Source organism: Peromyscus leucopus, chromosome 20 (genome assembly GCF_004664715.2).
Source record: "Peromyscus leucopus breed LL Stock chromosome 20, UCI_PerLeu_2.1, whole genome shotgun sequence".
Lineage (NCBI taxonomy): Eukaryota > Metazoa > Chordata > Mammalia > Rodentia > Cricetidae > Peromyscus > Peromyscus leucopus.
This window is the reverse complement of record NC_051080.1, coordinates 58,290,383-58,307,357: the sequence shown is the minus strand read 5'-3', so window position 1 is coordinate 58,307,357 and position 16,975 is coordinate 58,290,383. Positions and strand designations below refer to the sequence as shown.

Sequence of the window (16,975 nt, the reverse complement as noted above, 5' to 3'; positions counted from 1 at the left end):
TTAGAGTAGACATCATCATGATTTTTAAATAGGATAGTGGTCTTTCAAATGAGGATTGTATGTATATAACCAATACAGAATATTTTGAGTTAAGTAGCTTAACTCTCTTATTTTTTGAGATGATGTAATGGAGACCAGGCTAATTCCAACCAAGTTTGCTGTGTAGCCGAGGCTGGCCTTGCGCCCTCATCTCCCTGCCCCCACTTCTTAAGTGTTGGAATTATTGACCTGTGCCCATATTCCTGGCTTAGTTGTACTCTTAATTTTTTTTTTTTTTGAGACAGGGTTTCTCTGTGTAGCTTTGGTGCCTGTCCTGGATCTCGCTCTGTAGACCAGGCTGGCCTCGAACTCAAAGAGATCCCCTGTCTCTGCCTCCCGAGTGCTGGCATTAAAGGTGTGCACCACCACCGCCCGGCTGCACTCCTAATTTTTAAATACAGATTTAAAAAAGAACCTTTGTTATAAGAACTTTCATAGACCACCTCCTCATCTGAGTAGTACTGCTTATATTGGGTGTCAGGTAGATGATATTTTTATTTTTTTGAGACAGGGTTTCTCTGTGTAACAGAGCTCCACTGTCTTGGAACTTGCTTGCTTGTATACTAGGTTGTCCTTAAACTCAGAGATCCGTCTGCCTTTGCCTCCTGAACACTAGCGTTAAAGATGTGTGCCACCACACCCAGCAGGTAGATGGTTTTTTAATTTACATTTTGTAATGGTTGAAAAGAAGCTCTGAGGAATGTAAACATTCTAGAGGGATAGTGTCATTACGATCCAGATCCTCACATACTTTACTCAGCTACTATATGTTTGTTGGATATATGGATGAGTAAGAATGGATGTGGAGCTCTCACCTTTTTTTTTTTTTTTTTTTTTTTTTGGTTTTTTCGAGACAGGGTTTCTCTGTGTAGCTTTGCGCCTTTCCTGGAGCTCACTTGGTAACCCAGGCTGGCCTCGAACTCACAGAGATCCGCCTGGCTCTGCCTCCCGAGTGCTGGGATTAAAGGCGTGCGCCACCACCGCCCGGCTCAGGGAAAAATATCTTAAGAGGGTTCTTATTCATCAAAAGACATAACTACATAACACATCACATAGTAGGTTTTTATTTTTTAAACTTTCCGTTTTAGATGTCATGGGCATTCTCTTTTGGGTACTCAAAAAGGATGTCTAATACCTTTTGGTGGTAAATTTTTTGTTTTGTAGTGGACACAGTGTTTCTGGCATGCTAGGCAAGCTTACTTACCCTGGGATAACACCCTCATCCCTTTTTACTTATTTATTTATTTGTGCTATGAATTGAACTTGGCACCCTTATCCTTTTTTATTGTGTGTGTGTCTGTCTGTGCTTGCTGGAAATTGAACTTGAGTCCTTACACATGCTAGGTAAGCACTCTGCCACTAGGGTTTATTTCCAGACCTTTGCTTAATTTGACAGTCTCACTAAGTTTCTGAGGTTGGCCTCCAAATTGTGATCTTTCTGCTTCAGGTTCCTGAGGATTGTAGGCATTGAACTCCATCATCTCTAGATGTTTTTGTTGTCTTTAAATTAAATTTTCTGGGGCTGGAGAGATGGCTCAATGGTTAGGAGCACTAGCTGCTCTTGCAAAGGACCCAAATTTGGTTTCTAGCACCCACATGGCAGTTTACAAGTATCTGTAACTCCATTTCCAGGGGATTCAACAACCCTCTTCTGCCCTACACAGGCACCACACACACATGTTGTATACAGACATAGATATAGCAAATACTCACTACACGTACATTAAAAACCAAACAAACATGTATTTTATGAAAAGTGATGTTGATGTTTTATTTCAAGTGTTGCAAAGGTGTAGTTTCAGTGTCCTTTCACTCAGGTCTTCACTAGGTGATCACTTCATCAGCTCTTACTTGATATAGTCTTTGCTGCATCCTCCTAGTGAAGTTTGCCCTTCTTGTCCTTCATTACACCCTCCTCCTCTTCTTTATCATTTCACAAACTGTAATCACGGTCAGTTGTCTTTATTGTCATTAACATCTTAGCTATTGTTTTCAAAGTTTCCAGGGTCAAAGTTTTCATAATATATAAACTCACTTTGCCAGTTTTTTCCTGTATTCTTTGATGATGAGTGTTCAGTAGGAGTTCAAGATGCTCAGTAATAAGTGATAGAGTAAAAGATTGAGTACAGAGGCAGACATGATAATCTACCTGCTTTTTACAAAGTAAGATGTTACAAAGACTTGAAAATGTAAAACAGTTTGATTCTTCTGTTCTGAATACTATATTTTTGAAAATTAACCTTTTTTCCAAAAATCTGAAATTGTCATTTTTGAATACCGAGTAAATATTTTTGTTTAGGAAAATAGTTATTTTTCATAAGAATGTAGCTTATGTTGGTGCATAGTACATTCATTATTGTTGTTAAGAGAAATAGTATCAGGATTTCTCAATTTTAGTTTCTGACTGAAATTATCAATACTGTAGTTTTGGGGGCCTTCAGTGAATTTTAAGAACTTCAAAATTTTAAAAGAGTAGTGGGTGTTTTAGGTCCTGAGTGTGTTCACTTTTTGTTCCCAGTTTCTGTTCCAGAGCTTCTGCAACTTAGGACTTTGAGTGGCAGGAATGGCTTTTGTTCATACTCAGCCCTCTGATTCCATAGGAGTTTATGTTAATGAGGATGAGGTTGGGCTCCATAAAGAGATTGGAGTGGTTGGGCTTAGTTCCACTGGCTTCTGGGAAGGAATTGAGTAAGCTGGAGATGAGTGTAGTCTACTAAAGATCAATAAAAATAGGATTAAAAAAAATTACTAAAGATGCAAGCCTTGCAGAGTGATAGGGAATCTCAATAGTTAGAGACCCTGGGGAAGTGGTAGGCTTAGAGCATTGTCCATTTCTTTGTCTGAATATATTATTCTATGAAACCAGTAAATACTAAGTAATGTGTTCCTGAGTTCTGTAAGCTTGAAAGCAGGTGGTTAAACCTGAGAAGGGTATCATGGGAATCCCTGATTTATAGTCTATTGGTCAGAAGGACCTGAAACCTGAAGTGCGGGTGGTGGTGTGGGACAGAGCTCTTAACTGTTGGGGTCTGGTACTAACTTTAGGTAGTGTCGAATTGCCTTAAAATCTGAGACACTCAGGTGGTGTCAGGAGAACTGGAAGATTTGTTTGGTATGGAAAACTCTTACATACTTGAGTAAGAGACTTGCTGTTCTAAAACTTGGAACCTCATGAAAGCATTAGACTTTATGCATTTGACTTCATTTTGTATTCCCAGTGTATGGGGGAGTGACAGGCTATAGAATTAAGTCAGTAAATATCTGAGCAAATGAATTAATGAAGGAACGAGACAAGTAGAAGGTAGCAGAAGCCTGGTAAATCTGTGCAGAAGATGCAAACCTTCCTTAGGTAATGTTCTTAAAAGACGTTGGCTAGAAAGCAGTTGTTTGCCAAAACGCATTATCTCTATTTTGGTAAGATTTAAAGTTTTTCCTGTTTAAAAGGTCCTTTCCAATCCCTGCTTTTTTTTTTTTTTTTTTTTCTTTTTCTTTCTTTTTTTGGTGAGACAAAGTCTTATGTAGCCCAGGCTGTACTCTGACTCTTTACGTAGGTGACCTGGAATTTCCAGTCTTCCACACCCTGCTGTGAAGCTTCTAATGTATTTACAGGGAAATCTTAGGGAATCAGAAAATTTTACCCATCTTATTAATGCTTTAAATTTAGACATTACTGATTGTTAGTGTAATAAATTACTTGACCATTATGGATTAGTATTTATTGAGACAGGGCCCTTCTGTGTAGTTCTGGCAGTCTTAGAACTCTATGTAGACCAGGCTGGCCTTGAACTCATAAAAATCCATCTACCCTTGCCTTCCAAGTGTTGGAATTAAAGGCATGTACCACCACTGCCCGGCTTGTTTTAAACCTATTGAAAAATATTTTTTATACAATTTATTTGACTATGTTTTCCTGTTCCCCAGTCCCCAGATTTTTGCTGCCTTCCTACCCATCCCCATTTGTTCTCTTTTTGAAAGAAAACAAAACCAACAAAACCAATTAAAAAAAAAGACAAACTCCAAAACATAAAAATAGAAAAATAAACAAGCAAAAGACCAATAAGACAGAAAAAGCCCAAAGTAAAATGAGAACAAAGCTACCAGAGTACCATTGTGTTGGCCAGCCACACCTGAAAACTAGTGTTGCACTGAAGTGTGGCGGGAGACTAAGTTGAGGAAACTGACTTTTTTCCCTTTGCCAGCGGATGTCTATTGCAGATTGCTTCTTGGTTAGGGAGTGAGAGTCCATGTCCATTTCCCCCTTTTAGTGCTGGGACCCATCTGGCTGGAACCGGTACAGACTTTATGTGTGCTGCCTCAGTCTCTGAGTTCATATGTATATCATCCTGTTGTGCGGAAGACACTGCTTCCTTGGAGTCAATCATCACTGCTGGCTCTTAAAATGTTTCTACTTCCTCTTCTGCATAGATCCCTGAACTTTGAGGGCTCCCTCTACCTTTTGAGAATACTACTATCTTAAGTTAAATCATTTATTGCTTTTAGACTTTGAACCAAAGTTAGGTTGTATTTGTTTTGTTTTCCTTTTTAAAGCTAGACATGTTAAGCAATCCTCTTATGTTCCTTAGAAATTAGATGATAGCCTGTTTTGCTATTTCACAGTGTGCATTAATGATCTAGAAAAATGTTCATTGTAGGGTTGCCCGAGCATACATGGTATCTTTTAATATTTTGCTGGTAGGATTCCTTGCCCTACTTCATGTCATGCAAACCTCAGAAATCTCCAAGATGGTTCTGGAGACAACTCACTATTCAGAGAACAACACTGAGACATAGCGTGCAGGGCAAATTCAGTAGGTTAAGCACTCAGACAGACCCAGAATGTGATGATGTTTCAAAGTAGAGAAGACTGTTTTATATTATTTCTCTAGTTTTCCTCTATCCTGAGGAGATAGAGTTTATAGGGACAGAGTTTATAGCAGAATGTCCACTGCCCTGATTTATAAGATCGTAATCAGCACTAGTTCTGGAGTCTTGGGTTAGGTCAGAGCCCTGAGACTTACTGGACTACAGGAAAATGTTTGTGGTTCTCTTCCCTCTTGCTTCTGTACTCTAATGCTTTTCCAGGTTGAGCTGGTCTTCCTTATTAGAGGTGGTATTTGCTTTTACAAATAAAATATTCACACGAATAAAATAATTCAAAAATAAAAAGATTTCTAAGGTTTGCATGACATAAAGTAAGGCAAGGAATTCTGTCTTCACTTTTTAGAAACTATGAGAAGTCTTAGAAGAAAGAAAGCTTATGGCATTGCAATCTTTTGAGCAGTTAAACCAGCAAGATAAATACAAAGGAAAGCCAGGTTATATTCATTACAAATTAGAATAGGACTAGAGAGGTGACTTAGTTGCTAAGAGCACTTACTTCTCTTGCAGAAGACTGAGTTTGGTTCCCAGCACCCAGGCCAGGTGGCTCACAACAACTTGTAACTTCCACTCTAGGAGATTCAGTGACTTCTGGCTTTCACAGGCTCTTCATATTCTCGAGCACATACCTACACATAGACACGTTCACTTACACATAATTTAAATAATAATTAAGAATAAATTAAGTTTTAAGATACTAGAGTCAAGTAGGGTGATATAATCCCCTGGAGAATCTAAATTGCAAAGCACCCCAAACAGTATACATATTTTGCTCAGACCAGTTAACTGAATTCAGAGAGTAGGACTGGGCACAAGTTTATCTTAGGGCTCCTCCCTAGATGCCTCTTGGGGGCATTTATTTATGCTGCAAACCTCTGTCAGGTCATTTGTTAAGCTGATAACAAGTGATGTAAGGCTCTAGATGTGTGGGAACATTTGTTTCTGTGAATATTGCTCTGTGTGCTGTGAATGTGTTGCTTGGATTGGTTAATAAATAAAGTTCTGATTGGCCAGTATCCAGGCAGGGAATATAGGCGGGATAAGCAGAGAAGAGAATTCTGGGAAGAGGAAGGCTGAGTCAGGAGTTGCCAGCCATACAGAGGAAGTAAGATGTGAAGGCAGAACTGAGAAAAGGTACCAAGCCACATGGCTAAACATAAATAAGAATTATAGGTTAAGATGTAAGATGTAGCTAGCAAGAAGCCTGAGCCATTAGGCTATATAGCTCTAATTAATATAAGCCTCTGTGTGTTTATTTGGGCCTGGGTGGGACTGGAGAAAACTTCAGCTACAATTTGTGACACATTAAAGCCAAAATATATTATGGGAATATGATTTTGTTTTGGAGAAGTAGTAAACCTTCCATGAATCTGCTTTTGAAAGTAAGAACAGGGAGCCTGACATCACTAAACAGGATTAATGAACTATGTCATCACTGGTCTGTGGAAATAAACATGGTGGTTGGTGGGAAAGAAAGTAAGTAAACAGGTGAGCATGGACAGGTGAGGATTGTTGTTGGTGGACATGCCCAGTTTTTCACTTGTAAGACTGGTGAGTAAAGACTAAAAGTTGCCTTGCATTCTTGGAGCAGCTGGGCACCTTTTGGCTTTCAGTGACCAGGGCACAATTTGATCATCACCATTCTTTCACAGACTTTTGCTGCCTGACCTTGTAAGTTGTCCTTCATGCATGAACCCCTTAGTGTGTAGCCATAGTTACAGGAACACCACCTAGAGATGCTGACACTGCATCATAACTGTCTAGCCTCTGTTAGAAACATGTTTAGCACACCTAACTTTCTCAGTTACTGTAAAGTAACTTAATTTGCCAAAGTTTACCAGAATATAATCACTTCATGTCAGCTTACCCATTTCATTAGAGAAGACAAGAAAATAGTATAATTGGCTTTATAAAAAAGATGGCTGTAAGGATTGAATTAAGTCATTCATTGCATGTTAGACATTGAACAGAGGGTAGAGTGTATCATGAATGATTGATAATATTTTTAATGTATTCCTTGAGCAAACTACATTTGGAGTATCTTGTGTGCCAGTGTCTGTGTTAGTTAGCTGTTGAAGATGTGCTGCTGAGTAAAACAGCCCTTCATTTGATGAGAGTCCTTAAGAGGGAATAATACAATAAGCAGAATGTTGATACTTCCAGATCCTACACACCTATACAAGTTTTAAACACATGTATATGACAGATTCGTTATGTAGAATATTCTCCAGTTTGTTCTAGTCAGGAATTTTTTTCTCTTTTATTCAAATAAATAATTAGGGGGTTTAGAGAGGGTCAGTGGTTAAAAGGGCTTATTTATCTTGCTACGGACCCAGGTTTGGTTCCCAACACCTACAGAATAGCTCACAGCTACTCCCTAAGTCCAGTTGTGGGGACCTGATGCCCTCTACGGTCTTTGTGGGTTCATATACACATGTGGTACACTTAAAGTCTGTCTGTCTGTCTGTCTGTCTGTCTCTCTCTCTCTCTCTCTCACACACACACCCACACACACACACACACACACACACACAAATGAATAAATATTACAGTATAATTTACAGACAGAACAAAGTATGGAATTGGGATGAAATATTACAGGACAAAAGTACACATTCCAGAGATGAGTGTAGGTTTCTCAAGAAAAAAAAAAAAACAACACTTTTTCTCTTTTCATTTCTTTTTCTCTATTGGTTTGCTGTCCTAATTTTAAGTGTGTGAAGGATTTCCACTATAATACTTGAATAAAAGATTTGTTAGTTTAATATTCTTATGGTTTAGGTACAAAGTATTTTTCCAAAGCCTTTGTGTTGAAAGTTGAATTGTCCCCTAATAGGCTTTGGGAGTGATTGGGTCATGATGGTTCTAAACTTAGTTCTCTTTTGGAGTCCTGCTTTGATGGTGGTGTTGGGAAGAAATGGAGACTTCTGTGGTGGGATTTGGCTGGAGGAATTGGTATTTGGGGGCCTGTTTGGAGGGGTTGTAGTTGTCCTTGATCCTTTCTTTGTTTACTGCCATGAAGACATTAGCTCAGGCGACTCCAGTATGCTCTCTTCCATGATGCTGTGCCTCATTCTCTGAAACATGGGCTGAACCCCTGAAACTGTGAGCCGAAGTAATCTTTCTTTCTTTGAAGTCGTTTGTCAGGCAGCTTGCCACAGCAACACAAAACGAACATAGTATACAGGTGTATTACTTCACATTGCTGTGACAAACACCAAACACCAGAGAAAACTAACTTAGAGGAGGAAGTTTTGTTTTGGTTCGTGGTTTCATGCCCCGTGTGTTTGAGTAGAGCACTATTGTGTTGGCAGAAGTGGATGAAATGGGAGACTGTTCTTGTGAAGGTGGAGAAACACTCAAAGGAAGGGACTTGGGACCAGGTATAAATTTCAAAACCATGCCTCTAGGGACATATATCCTCCAATTAGGTCCAACCTCCTAGAGTTCCCAGAACCTCCAGAACTATTATCACCAATTGAGGCATATCACTAAACACAGGAGTCTGGGGGCCATTCATATTCATACCATAGCAGTAGGAAAGCAGGAAGATCGTACAATTTCAAATGATGAGTGAAAGTGCTTGGGTTTGGTAAGGATGTGGTTTTGATTTATTTTTGAATGCTTTATTTCATCAGATTAAAATGGCAAGATCATCCATGTATTACTTTGGTGATAGAGTTTTTCTTGATGATTTTTTATTTTGGCTATATATATATATATATATATATATATATATATAATGCTATAGATAATTTATTCTTAAATTTGAAATTTTGTTTATTGAAATGAACACTAGTGATTCCCAGGCTTATCTTTTCATGTAAGTCTAATGCTTTAGTACCTGGTAATCCTTTGCTGTTTGACAGGTACTCCTTCTGAGTGCTTTTCCAGAGATATGAATGTATTGAACTCACTTAGTCCTCAGCTGAGGTTTTAAGCTCTCTCTCTGTAATTACTCTTACTTATTGATTTATCTGCTGAATTTATTTAATCATAATAATAATCATACCTCTATTTATTTCCCATCTCTTTTGGGTTGAATAGTTAAGTGTCCCTGGTCTCTATAAGGAACCAAGTGCATGGAACACTGGAAAGAATATGAGGTATTCTTTTCTATGTTTCAACTGCAACTGCTTGTTTATGTACTTTAATAGACTTCTTTTGCCTTCTTTATGAGAGGAAATAAGGTCATTCTGACCTGGCTTCTTTGTGAAAATATACTGGATTCTAATCATTAACATTCACCTTTTGCATATGTAGATACTAACTTTTAAGGAATCGGTTGTAGCTTTCTTCTAAAACTCTACATTAAGCTCACAGGTCTTCTGATATCTACTTTCTTTGTTTTAACAAAGGCTTAGTGATCTCATTAATAGGGTTAAGTATTCAGAAACCTCATGTGAGCCTTAATATTTATGTAAGGTTAAAGGAAATGGTTTACAAGACAAAATTTGTTACGTTCTAATATGTAGTTTTGTGGTTGTGGAAATTTGCTGGTGATTTTTTTTTTTTCTTAGAAATAAGTAAATCATAAACTAGTATGGATGACTTTGAAGTTATCTTTCATATTTTCTTTTAGGTAGTATTAAAGATAATCAAACATTATCAAGAAGAAGGACAAGGAACTGAGGTTGTTCAGGGAGTGCTCCTGGGTCTGGTTGTGGAAGATCGACTAGAGATTACCAACTGTTTCCCCTTCCCCCAGCACACAGAAGATGATGCTGACTTTGATGAAGGTAAGTGTATGGACTGCCATCAGTTATGTCTTTACAGAATATACAAGTAATGTTAATGAATTTTCCAGTGTAACTGTTGATTACATGCTATTGGGAGTTTTTTTGGTTAACCTCAATCTCACTTGGTTTTTGAGTTTCTAGGACAAATTGCATGTCCTGTGCAGTCAGAATTTGTGTAGTGAAGTTCATTACTTTGCCCTGTTTGGCATCCTTTGTCTTCTGTTTTGAAGTGTTTAAGAAGAGATAAGTATCACTAGCTGCTTTAGGAAGATCATCAGACACAAACTCTAACATCCTTAAAGATTTCTCTTTTCAAATCTAATTTTCACTCTTAGGACACAACTTATATATGATTCTTTAAAATTAAAAATGGTTGCATATAGCATATGGCTGATTTTATTATCATAACTTTTTTTAATATACCACAGGCATGTGAAATATATCAATGTTGTTAGTAGATCTCTAGAAGTTTCTCATACAAGTGACTCTATTGATGGGTGGTGGTGGCTTATGCCTTTAATTCCAGCATTCAGGAGGCAGAGGATCTCTGCGAGTTAGAGGCCAGCCTGGTTTATAGAGCAAATTCCAGGATAGCCAAAGCTACACAGAAAAACCCTGTGTCCATCCTCCTCCTCACCCCCCCCCTCCCGAAATCCACATATCTATTCCATATCTATTCCATGTCTCTCACCTCTGACAACAACTGTTCTGTATTGCTTTCTCTTTGACTGCCTTTTAGATAATCTGTTGGGGAATATTATTTTAAGGTGCGTTACTTTTGTTTGCATGTTTAACTCTGAGAAGCTCTGATACTTTGCCTGTCTAAAACACCTGACGGTCTAATAAAGAACTGAATGGCCAATAGCAAGGCAGGAGAAAGGATAGGTGGGGCTGGCAAGCAGAGAGAATAAATAGGAAAAATCTGGGAGGAAGAAGGAGTAGTAGCCAGAAAAGTAGGAGACCATCAGGGGCCAGCTACACAGCAAGCCACGGAGTAAGAACTAATGAAAGGTATACAGAAATAGAGAAAGGTAAAAGCCCAAAGACAAAAGCTAGACGGAATAATTTAAGGAAAGCTGGCAAGAAACAAGCCAAGCTAAGGCCAGACATTTATAAGTAAGAAAAAGCCTCTGTGAATGATTTATTTGGGAGCAGGGTGGCGGATGCCCCCAAAGAGAAAAGAGAAAAAACAACCAACAACAATAATTGACAAATTGAATCATGCAGACTTTGAGGCAGTGTCTTCAAGTTTCATCCATGTTGTAACATATGACAGACTTTCTTAAGACTTTATTTAAAAGATCTTTTATATGTCTATCTGTCTGTCTGTCTCTATGTATTTCTGTATATGAGTGTGACTGTGTTGGATCCTCTGGAGCTGGAGTGATAGATGGTTGAGTCACCTGATGTGGGTTTTGGAAACCAAACTCCAGTTCTGAGTCATTTCTCCAACCAAGAATATCTTTTATTTATTCCTTAACAACTTGATGTATGTATTCAGTGTGTCTTGATCATACCTATTTCCAAATCCCATTCCACCTCTCTTCCAGTGCCCCAACACATCACTACCCCATCTTTACCTTCATCGATACTTATTATTTTGTTTACTTTTTTTTTGGATGACCCGCTGAGTCCAGTTAATGCTCCCAGCTGGAAAGTTGAGGATCTTGTCTTGATCTTGTTCAGGTAACCATAACTGCAGTGAGTTCATGAGTGCAATGCCAATATCATGTCAAGAAGACGGTATTTCACAGACTCCAGCTCCTAGGTTCTTTCTGCCTCCTCCTATATGACATTTTCTCTACCTTTCGTATGTGTATGGGGTTTGCTTTAGATGTCCCATTTAGGGCTGAACACTGACTGTTACCTTTCTGTTAGCACTTCACCAGTTATGAGCATCTGCATCGCTGCCCACTGCAGAAAGGGGCTTTTCTGGCCAAGGCTGAGAGTAACACTAATCTGTGGGTATAGACAAATATTTAGAGGACAGTCTGATGGCATGTCCAGTTAGCAACAGTAGTAGGCTCCCACCTATAGCCTTGAGCTTTTGACCAGCTTTGTAGAACTAGCCATGAATTCCCTTGTTTGGAGCAGGCCTCAGATCCAGTCATGAAGTTGTTTCTCCCATAGCTTTCATGCCACCGTTGCACCTGCAGGCACACCTTGCCCAGCAGGTTGGTATTGTAGAATCTGGGGTCCAGCCCTGGGTAATGATGTGTTTCCTCTCCGTGGCCTGCATGGTACCTTCTTGATGAACATTGATGCTGAACCACATCTCATATCTATCCACCCTTGTTTTCTGTTAGGGATTGGTTCTAGAACCCTTCCTTAAATATAAAATTCTTTGTATGTTTAATTCCTTTTCTGCCAAACAGTATAGTATTTACATGCAACCTATGAACATCCTTCTAAGAACTTGAAATCATTGCTTTACTCATTTGCCTAATATGTGAGTAATTGTTAATAGTTTATTACTGAGTGAATAATGAAGAGAAAAATGTCTGTAAATGTTGAATACAGACACAAATTCTTTCCCACATACTTTTGATCTGAAATTGGTTGAATCCCTCCCTACTCATGGATTCTGTAGATATGGAAGGCATATTCTTCTTGATGGTTTGAATAGCTTTTGGAGAAATTTTAAGGTTGGATTTTCTTTTTCTTTCTAATTTGCAAAATTCTTTGTAGTTATTAATCTCTCACTGGATAATCATCTGAAAAATATATTCTGTTCTGTGGGCTGCCTTTCCATTCTGTTGATTTCCGCCCTTTACTCTGTCATTGGGAAATTTGATGTAATCTTGTGTAACTTTTGTTGCCTGTGCATTTAGTTGCATTGAAGAAATTTGACGAACTTAATATGAAACTTTTTTCCTGTTTCTTCTAGGAGTTTTATCGTTTTCAATAATAAACTGAGGTATTTATATAATTTAGTTAACTTTTGTGTGTATGTAAAGTAAGGGTCCAGATTTCCTAGCCTTGGAGAAGAGATTCTTCCTTTTCCATTGAGTGGTCCTGACATCACTGTTGATAAGTTGACCATATATAATGCTAGGGGTTGACTTCCAGACTTTCTTTTCTGTTGTTCTGGTTCAAATGTCTGTCCTCGTACTTTAATCCCACTGAACAAGAATAAAGACCATTACCAAATTCTTTGGTCAAATTATACAAGTTTTATTTTCTGTCAGTAGGGCTACCTCCCTAAAACAGGGTTTGAGAAAATAGCTTTGAACATAGGAGACAGTGGGGTTTATGTAGTCCAAAAAACTGCAAGAGTAAGTTTTCAAGTGTTGGGGAGATTTCCAGTGCCATTTTGGTTACATAGGAACTTCCCTGAACATTTCAAAATATGTTGACAGAACATCTTATCAGGGTGGAGGTTAGGGTATAGGGTGTGGGACATGTCAAATTCCAGAAAAGACCTGGTCAAATTTAAGTTTTTATAGAAAATAGGAATAAATTTATTTTGACTTTGTAATAGATGGCTTCTACTCTTAAGATGGAGTCAGGTTGGTCCATCAATACAAGAACATACCTTAGGATACTTAGCTTTGTCATGCCTTTTTTGGTTTTGTTTTGAGATAGTCTTACTGTGTAGTTCTTAGCTGTCATGGAGTCCTTTGGACCAGGCTATCCTGAAACACACAGAGTTCCTTCTACCTCTGCTTTGCTTATGCTGGGATTAAAGATGTGAACCACCACACCCACCTGCAATACAGTTTTGCATTCAGAAAGTGTGAGATTTTCAGTTTGTTTTTCTCTTTTAAGACTGTGCCAATATTTAGTGTTCTTGGAAATCCTGTGCATATTTAGACTTTTTTTTTAAAGATTGATTTATTTATGTATTTTATGTATATGAGTGCCCTGTCTAAATGTATGTTTGCATGCCAGAAGAGGGCATCAGATCCCCTTATAGATGGTTGTGAGCCACCATGTGGTTGCTGGGAATTGAACTTAGGGAGCAGCCAATGCTCCCTGCTGAGCCATCTCTCCAGCCTGCATTTTTTAGACTTATTAAATTTTTATAAAATATTAAAATTTTGATAGGGATTACATTGAGTATGTAGGTTTCTGTGGGTAGTGATGACAAGTCTTGTGTCTTCTCGGTTACATTTATTTCTAAATATTATATTTATGATGCTGTAAATTGGGTAGTTTTCTTCTCATGCATTTCTTTTAAATACAACTTTTCTTCTTCCTCCTCCTCCTTCTTTTTTAAAAAAATGTATTTATTTATGTATTTTTTGTAATGTATGAGTGCTCTGTCTGCATGTACACCTACCGGCAGAAGGGGGCATCAGATCCCATTATAGATGGCTGTGAGCCACCATGCACCACGTGGTTGCTGGGAATTGAACTCAGGACCCCTGGAGGCACAGTCAATGTTCTTAACCACTGAGCCATCTCTCCAGCCCTCCTCCTCCTCCTCCATCATAATCTTTAGTCCAATTATGCTACATAAAGTGTTACATAATAAATTTAGAACATGATCATTGGAAGTTAACATGAGTTTGAGATAATTAACGAGTTAGCATGTACTTTAAGAAGCTTGTTTAAGGTTTTAACAGCTTCAAGATAAGAAGAAACTTTACTTAGCATTTAGTAATACTAGTAATTTTTAAATCCTGGTTATTATATCCTGTTCAACACAGGACATAATTTTTATCAGCCTATTTTCTACATTAGAAAACTGAAGTGTGTGTCAGAGATTAAAATATATTGAATGTAAAACACTGTGATTTCATATCTGAAATCTTTATGTATAAAACAAGTTTAAATCTCTTGGTTTACCTTTAAGAACTAATGAGGGGCTGGGAATGTGTCTCAGTCTGTAAAGCTCCTGCCACGCAAGCATTGAGGACCAGGTTAGTTCCCCAGCACTCACGTGAAAGTGTGGCTCTGTGGTGCACGTCTGTAACCCCAGATCACAGGGCAGGGACATGGAGTAGAGGAAGGAGGGCCCTGCACTGCACTGTCAGCCAGTGAAGCTGAGTTGATGAGCTCCAGGTTCACTGTGAGACTCCTCCAAGTATAAGGCCGAGAGTGTTGGTGAAGACACTGCCATTGACCTCTGGTCTCAATGTGTGGGCAGACGTGCATACAACACAGACACATACAAAGAACTAATGAGATCACCACTTTCAGTATACATATGAGAGTGTAACATAACACTCTTCATTTCTTCATAGCCTTAGGTGTAAGCTTGAATTTTAGGCCCAGTTACCCAAACCCATTTATTCTCTTAATCATCTTCAGAATGTGGTCACCATTAGATTTTTTTTTTTTGTCAGACAAATAAAACAAAATTTCTTACTTTGTTTGGGTATCTTAGAATATTCCTAGATGTGGGTTATTTTGTGTCATGGTAAAGGCTACTTGTTTTACTTATAGGTTTTCCATTATTCAATGCCCTCTTAAGTCAGTATTTATTAAGGGACAGGTCTGTTCTTCTGCCACCCACTTTATGAAACTGAAATACCATCTACTTCATAGTTATGGTAATTATGTAATTTGGGTTTCTTAAGGACTTTTTGTAGGAATATGGACTTGGTTTTTTGCTTTGGTGCCTCCTGTAAAGTGAAGAATTTTAATCTGGTACAAATAAAATACTAGTAAACATTTAAACTGGGTTGACAAACTGATTGTGTGCCTGCTGTTGTAAATAAGACTTATTAGAAGACCGTCCCATTTGTTTCTGTATCTGTGGCTATATTCCTGCTACAGTTGTTACAGTAATCATATGGGTCTTTAGCCTAAAATACTTAGGTTTTGGCTCTTTGAAAAATATTGACTGGTAATAGAACTTTCTTATTCCTTATTCTCTTTATCTTGTTTCGATAAAAAGTAAGGTAATAGTTCCTCTGTTTATTTTAAGTATGTGATTGGTGGTGTTTGTTCAATGCTTATTTCTCCTGGATGTCCCACATACTGTTACCCAAGTTTAGAATGGATTGTGAACACCAAAATGAACATTCTAATGCTGCTGGATTGATTTCACTGGCAACCCTGGGGAGTATCACAGTAGATAGTTTTTGCTCTAATTTTAGTGCCTTTTCTTTTAAAGAAAAAAAGGCACACTGAGTTGTTGATGTTTAGGGGAACTAACTGTAGATAATAGGGTAGCAGTGTTCATAGGTATCAACTTGTGACTGCATTGTAAAAGGTACTGCTGTTCATTCTGGAGCTCCTGTGATAATAAATAACCTATGAGCCATTTTCTATCAGATTCTATGATGCCTTTTGTTTAGCAGATGTTGATTGCTCATTTAGTGACTTCGAGAAGCGTGGTGAAGTTTCCTTAGGAAAAAACTGTCTAGTGTTTTCTTGGATTGTGTTATTGGACAGTGTAAAAACTAGGAATGTGTCTCTCTTGTTTGTTATTCACAGGTTGTTTTTGTTTTTGTTTTGTTTTGTTTAATTCAACATAGGTAACTCTTTGAGTGGTCCAAATTTTGTTAAGCTTATATTAGAGAATTTGCTTTTTGATGAAAGTGAGGTAACTAACTCATTAGAGAATATTTGCTTTTTAAAAATGTGAGTAAAAAAACCCTCAAGTTAAAATTCCCATTAGGGGGCACTATTATCAAGCTTAGAACTAGAGGCTAATTTGTTTTCTCAGACATACAACCCGAGGCTTGCTAACAGCAAAAAAATATTTTCATCTGATAAGATTCAGATCTTTTTTTATACAACTGAATTCCTTAAATATGTTATAAAGTGCACTGAATTAAACACAGATTCAATAACTCACTGTCTTGTTTTTCAGCAGACTAAATCATTTTAATATTGCAGGTGTTATAAAAAGCATACCTTCTGCATCAGAGCCAAATTCATCATTTTTATATTTGGAGCAGACAAAGTGTTCATTTTGCCGGCCTCAGGTTAGTCACGGAGTGGTCACTGACCTCCCAAATCGGTCTCCTTACTACACTGTGTGTAGTTGGCAGATACTGCAAAGATAGCAAGTCTACATGATGCTCAGACCCCTAGTTTCTTTGGGTAATTTTTGTTGTGGCAAAATTGTTTTCTTTTAGTTTAGTGTTAATTTAAAATTGTTCTGCAGAATTAGGTAAAGCAAAACAAAACAAAACAAAATTCAAACAGAAAGTGCCGGGACTTTAAAAAAAAAAAAAAGCCTAGTGAAAATAGGGTGCTTTCAGAGTAGCTTTTCGAAGTCAAGGTGCTGTTTGTATCACTGGGTTTCGGTAGAGTGAAGTCTGTGTTTCGAGATTTGCAGTGCTCTGTGTAAGAATCCGAGTGTGATGGTGGAGACAGTCTTGGCTTAGTTACTTGTTGCCTGGTCTCCTTCCTTCCCTTCC

General features: G+C 38.0%; 1 protein-coding gene across 1 annotated transcript in view; it reads left to right on the top strand.

The window, feature by feature from the left end:
- Eif3h (eukaryotic translation initiation factor 3 subunit H) overlaps positions 1 to 16,975 on the top strand; it is an 86,214-nt gene that overhangs the window by 12,061 nt on the left and 57,178 nt on the right. Inside the window, exon 2 of the mRNA XM_028867921.2 lies at positions 9,500 to 9,656. Within this exon, the coding sequence (XP_028723754.1) occupies positions 9,500 to 9,656 (157 nt within the window). The remainder of the gene's footprint in view (positions 1 to 9,499; positions 9,657 to 16,975) is intronic.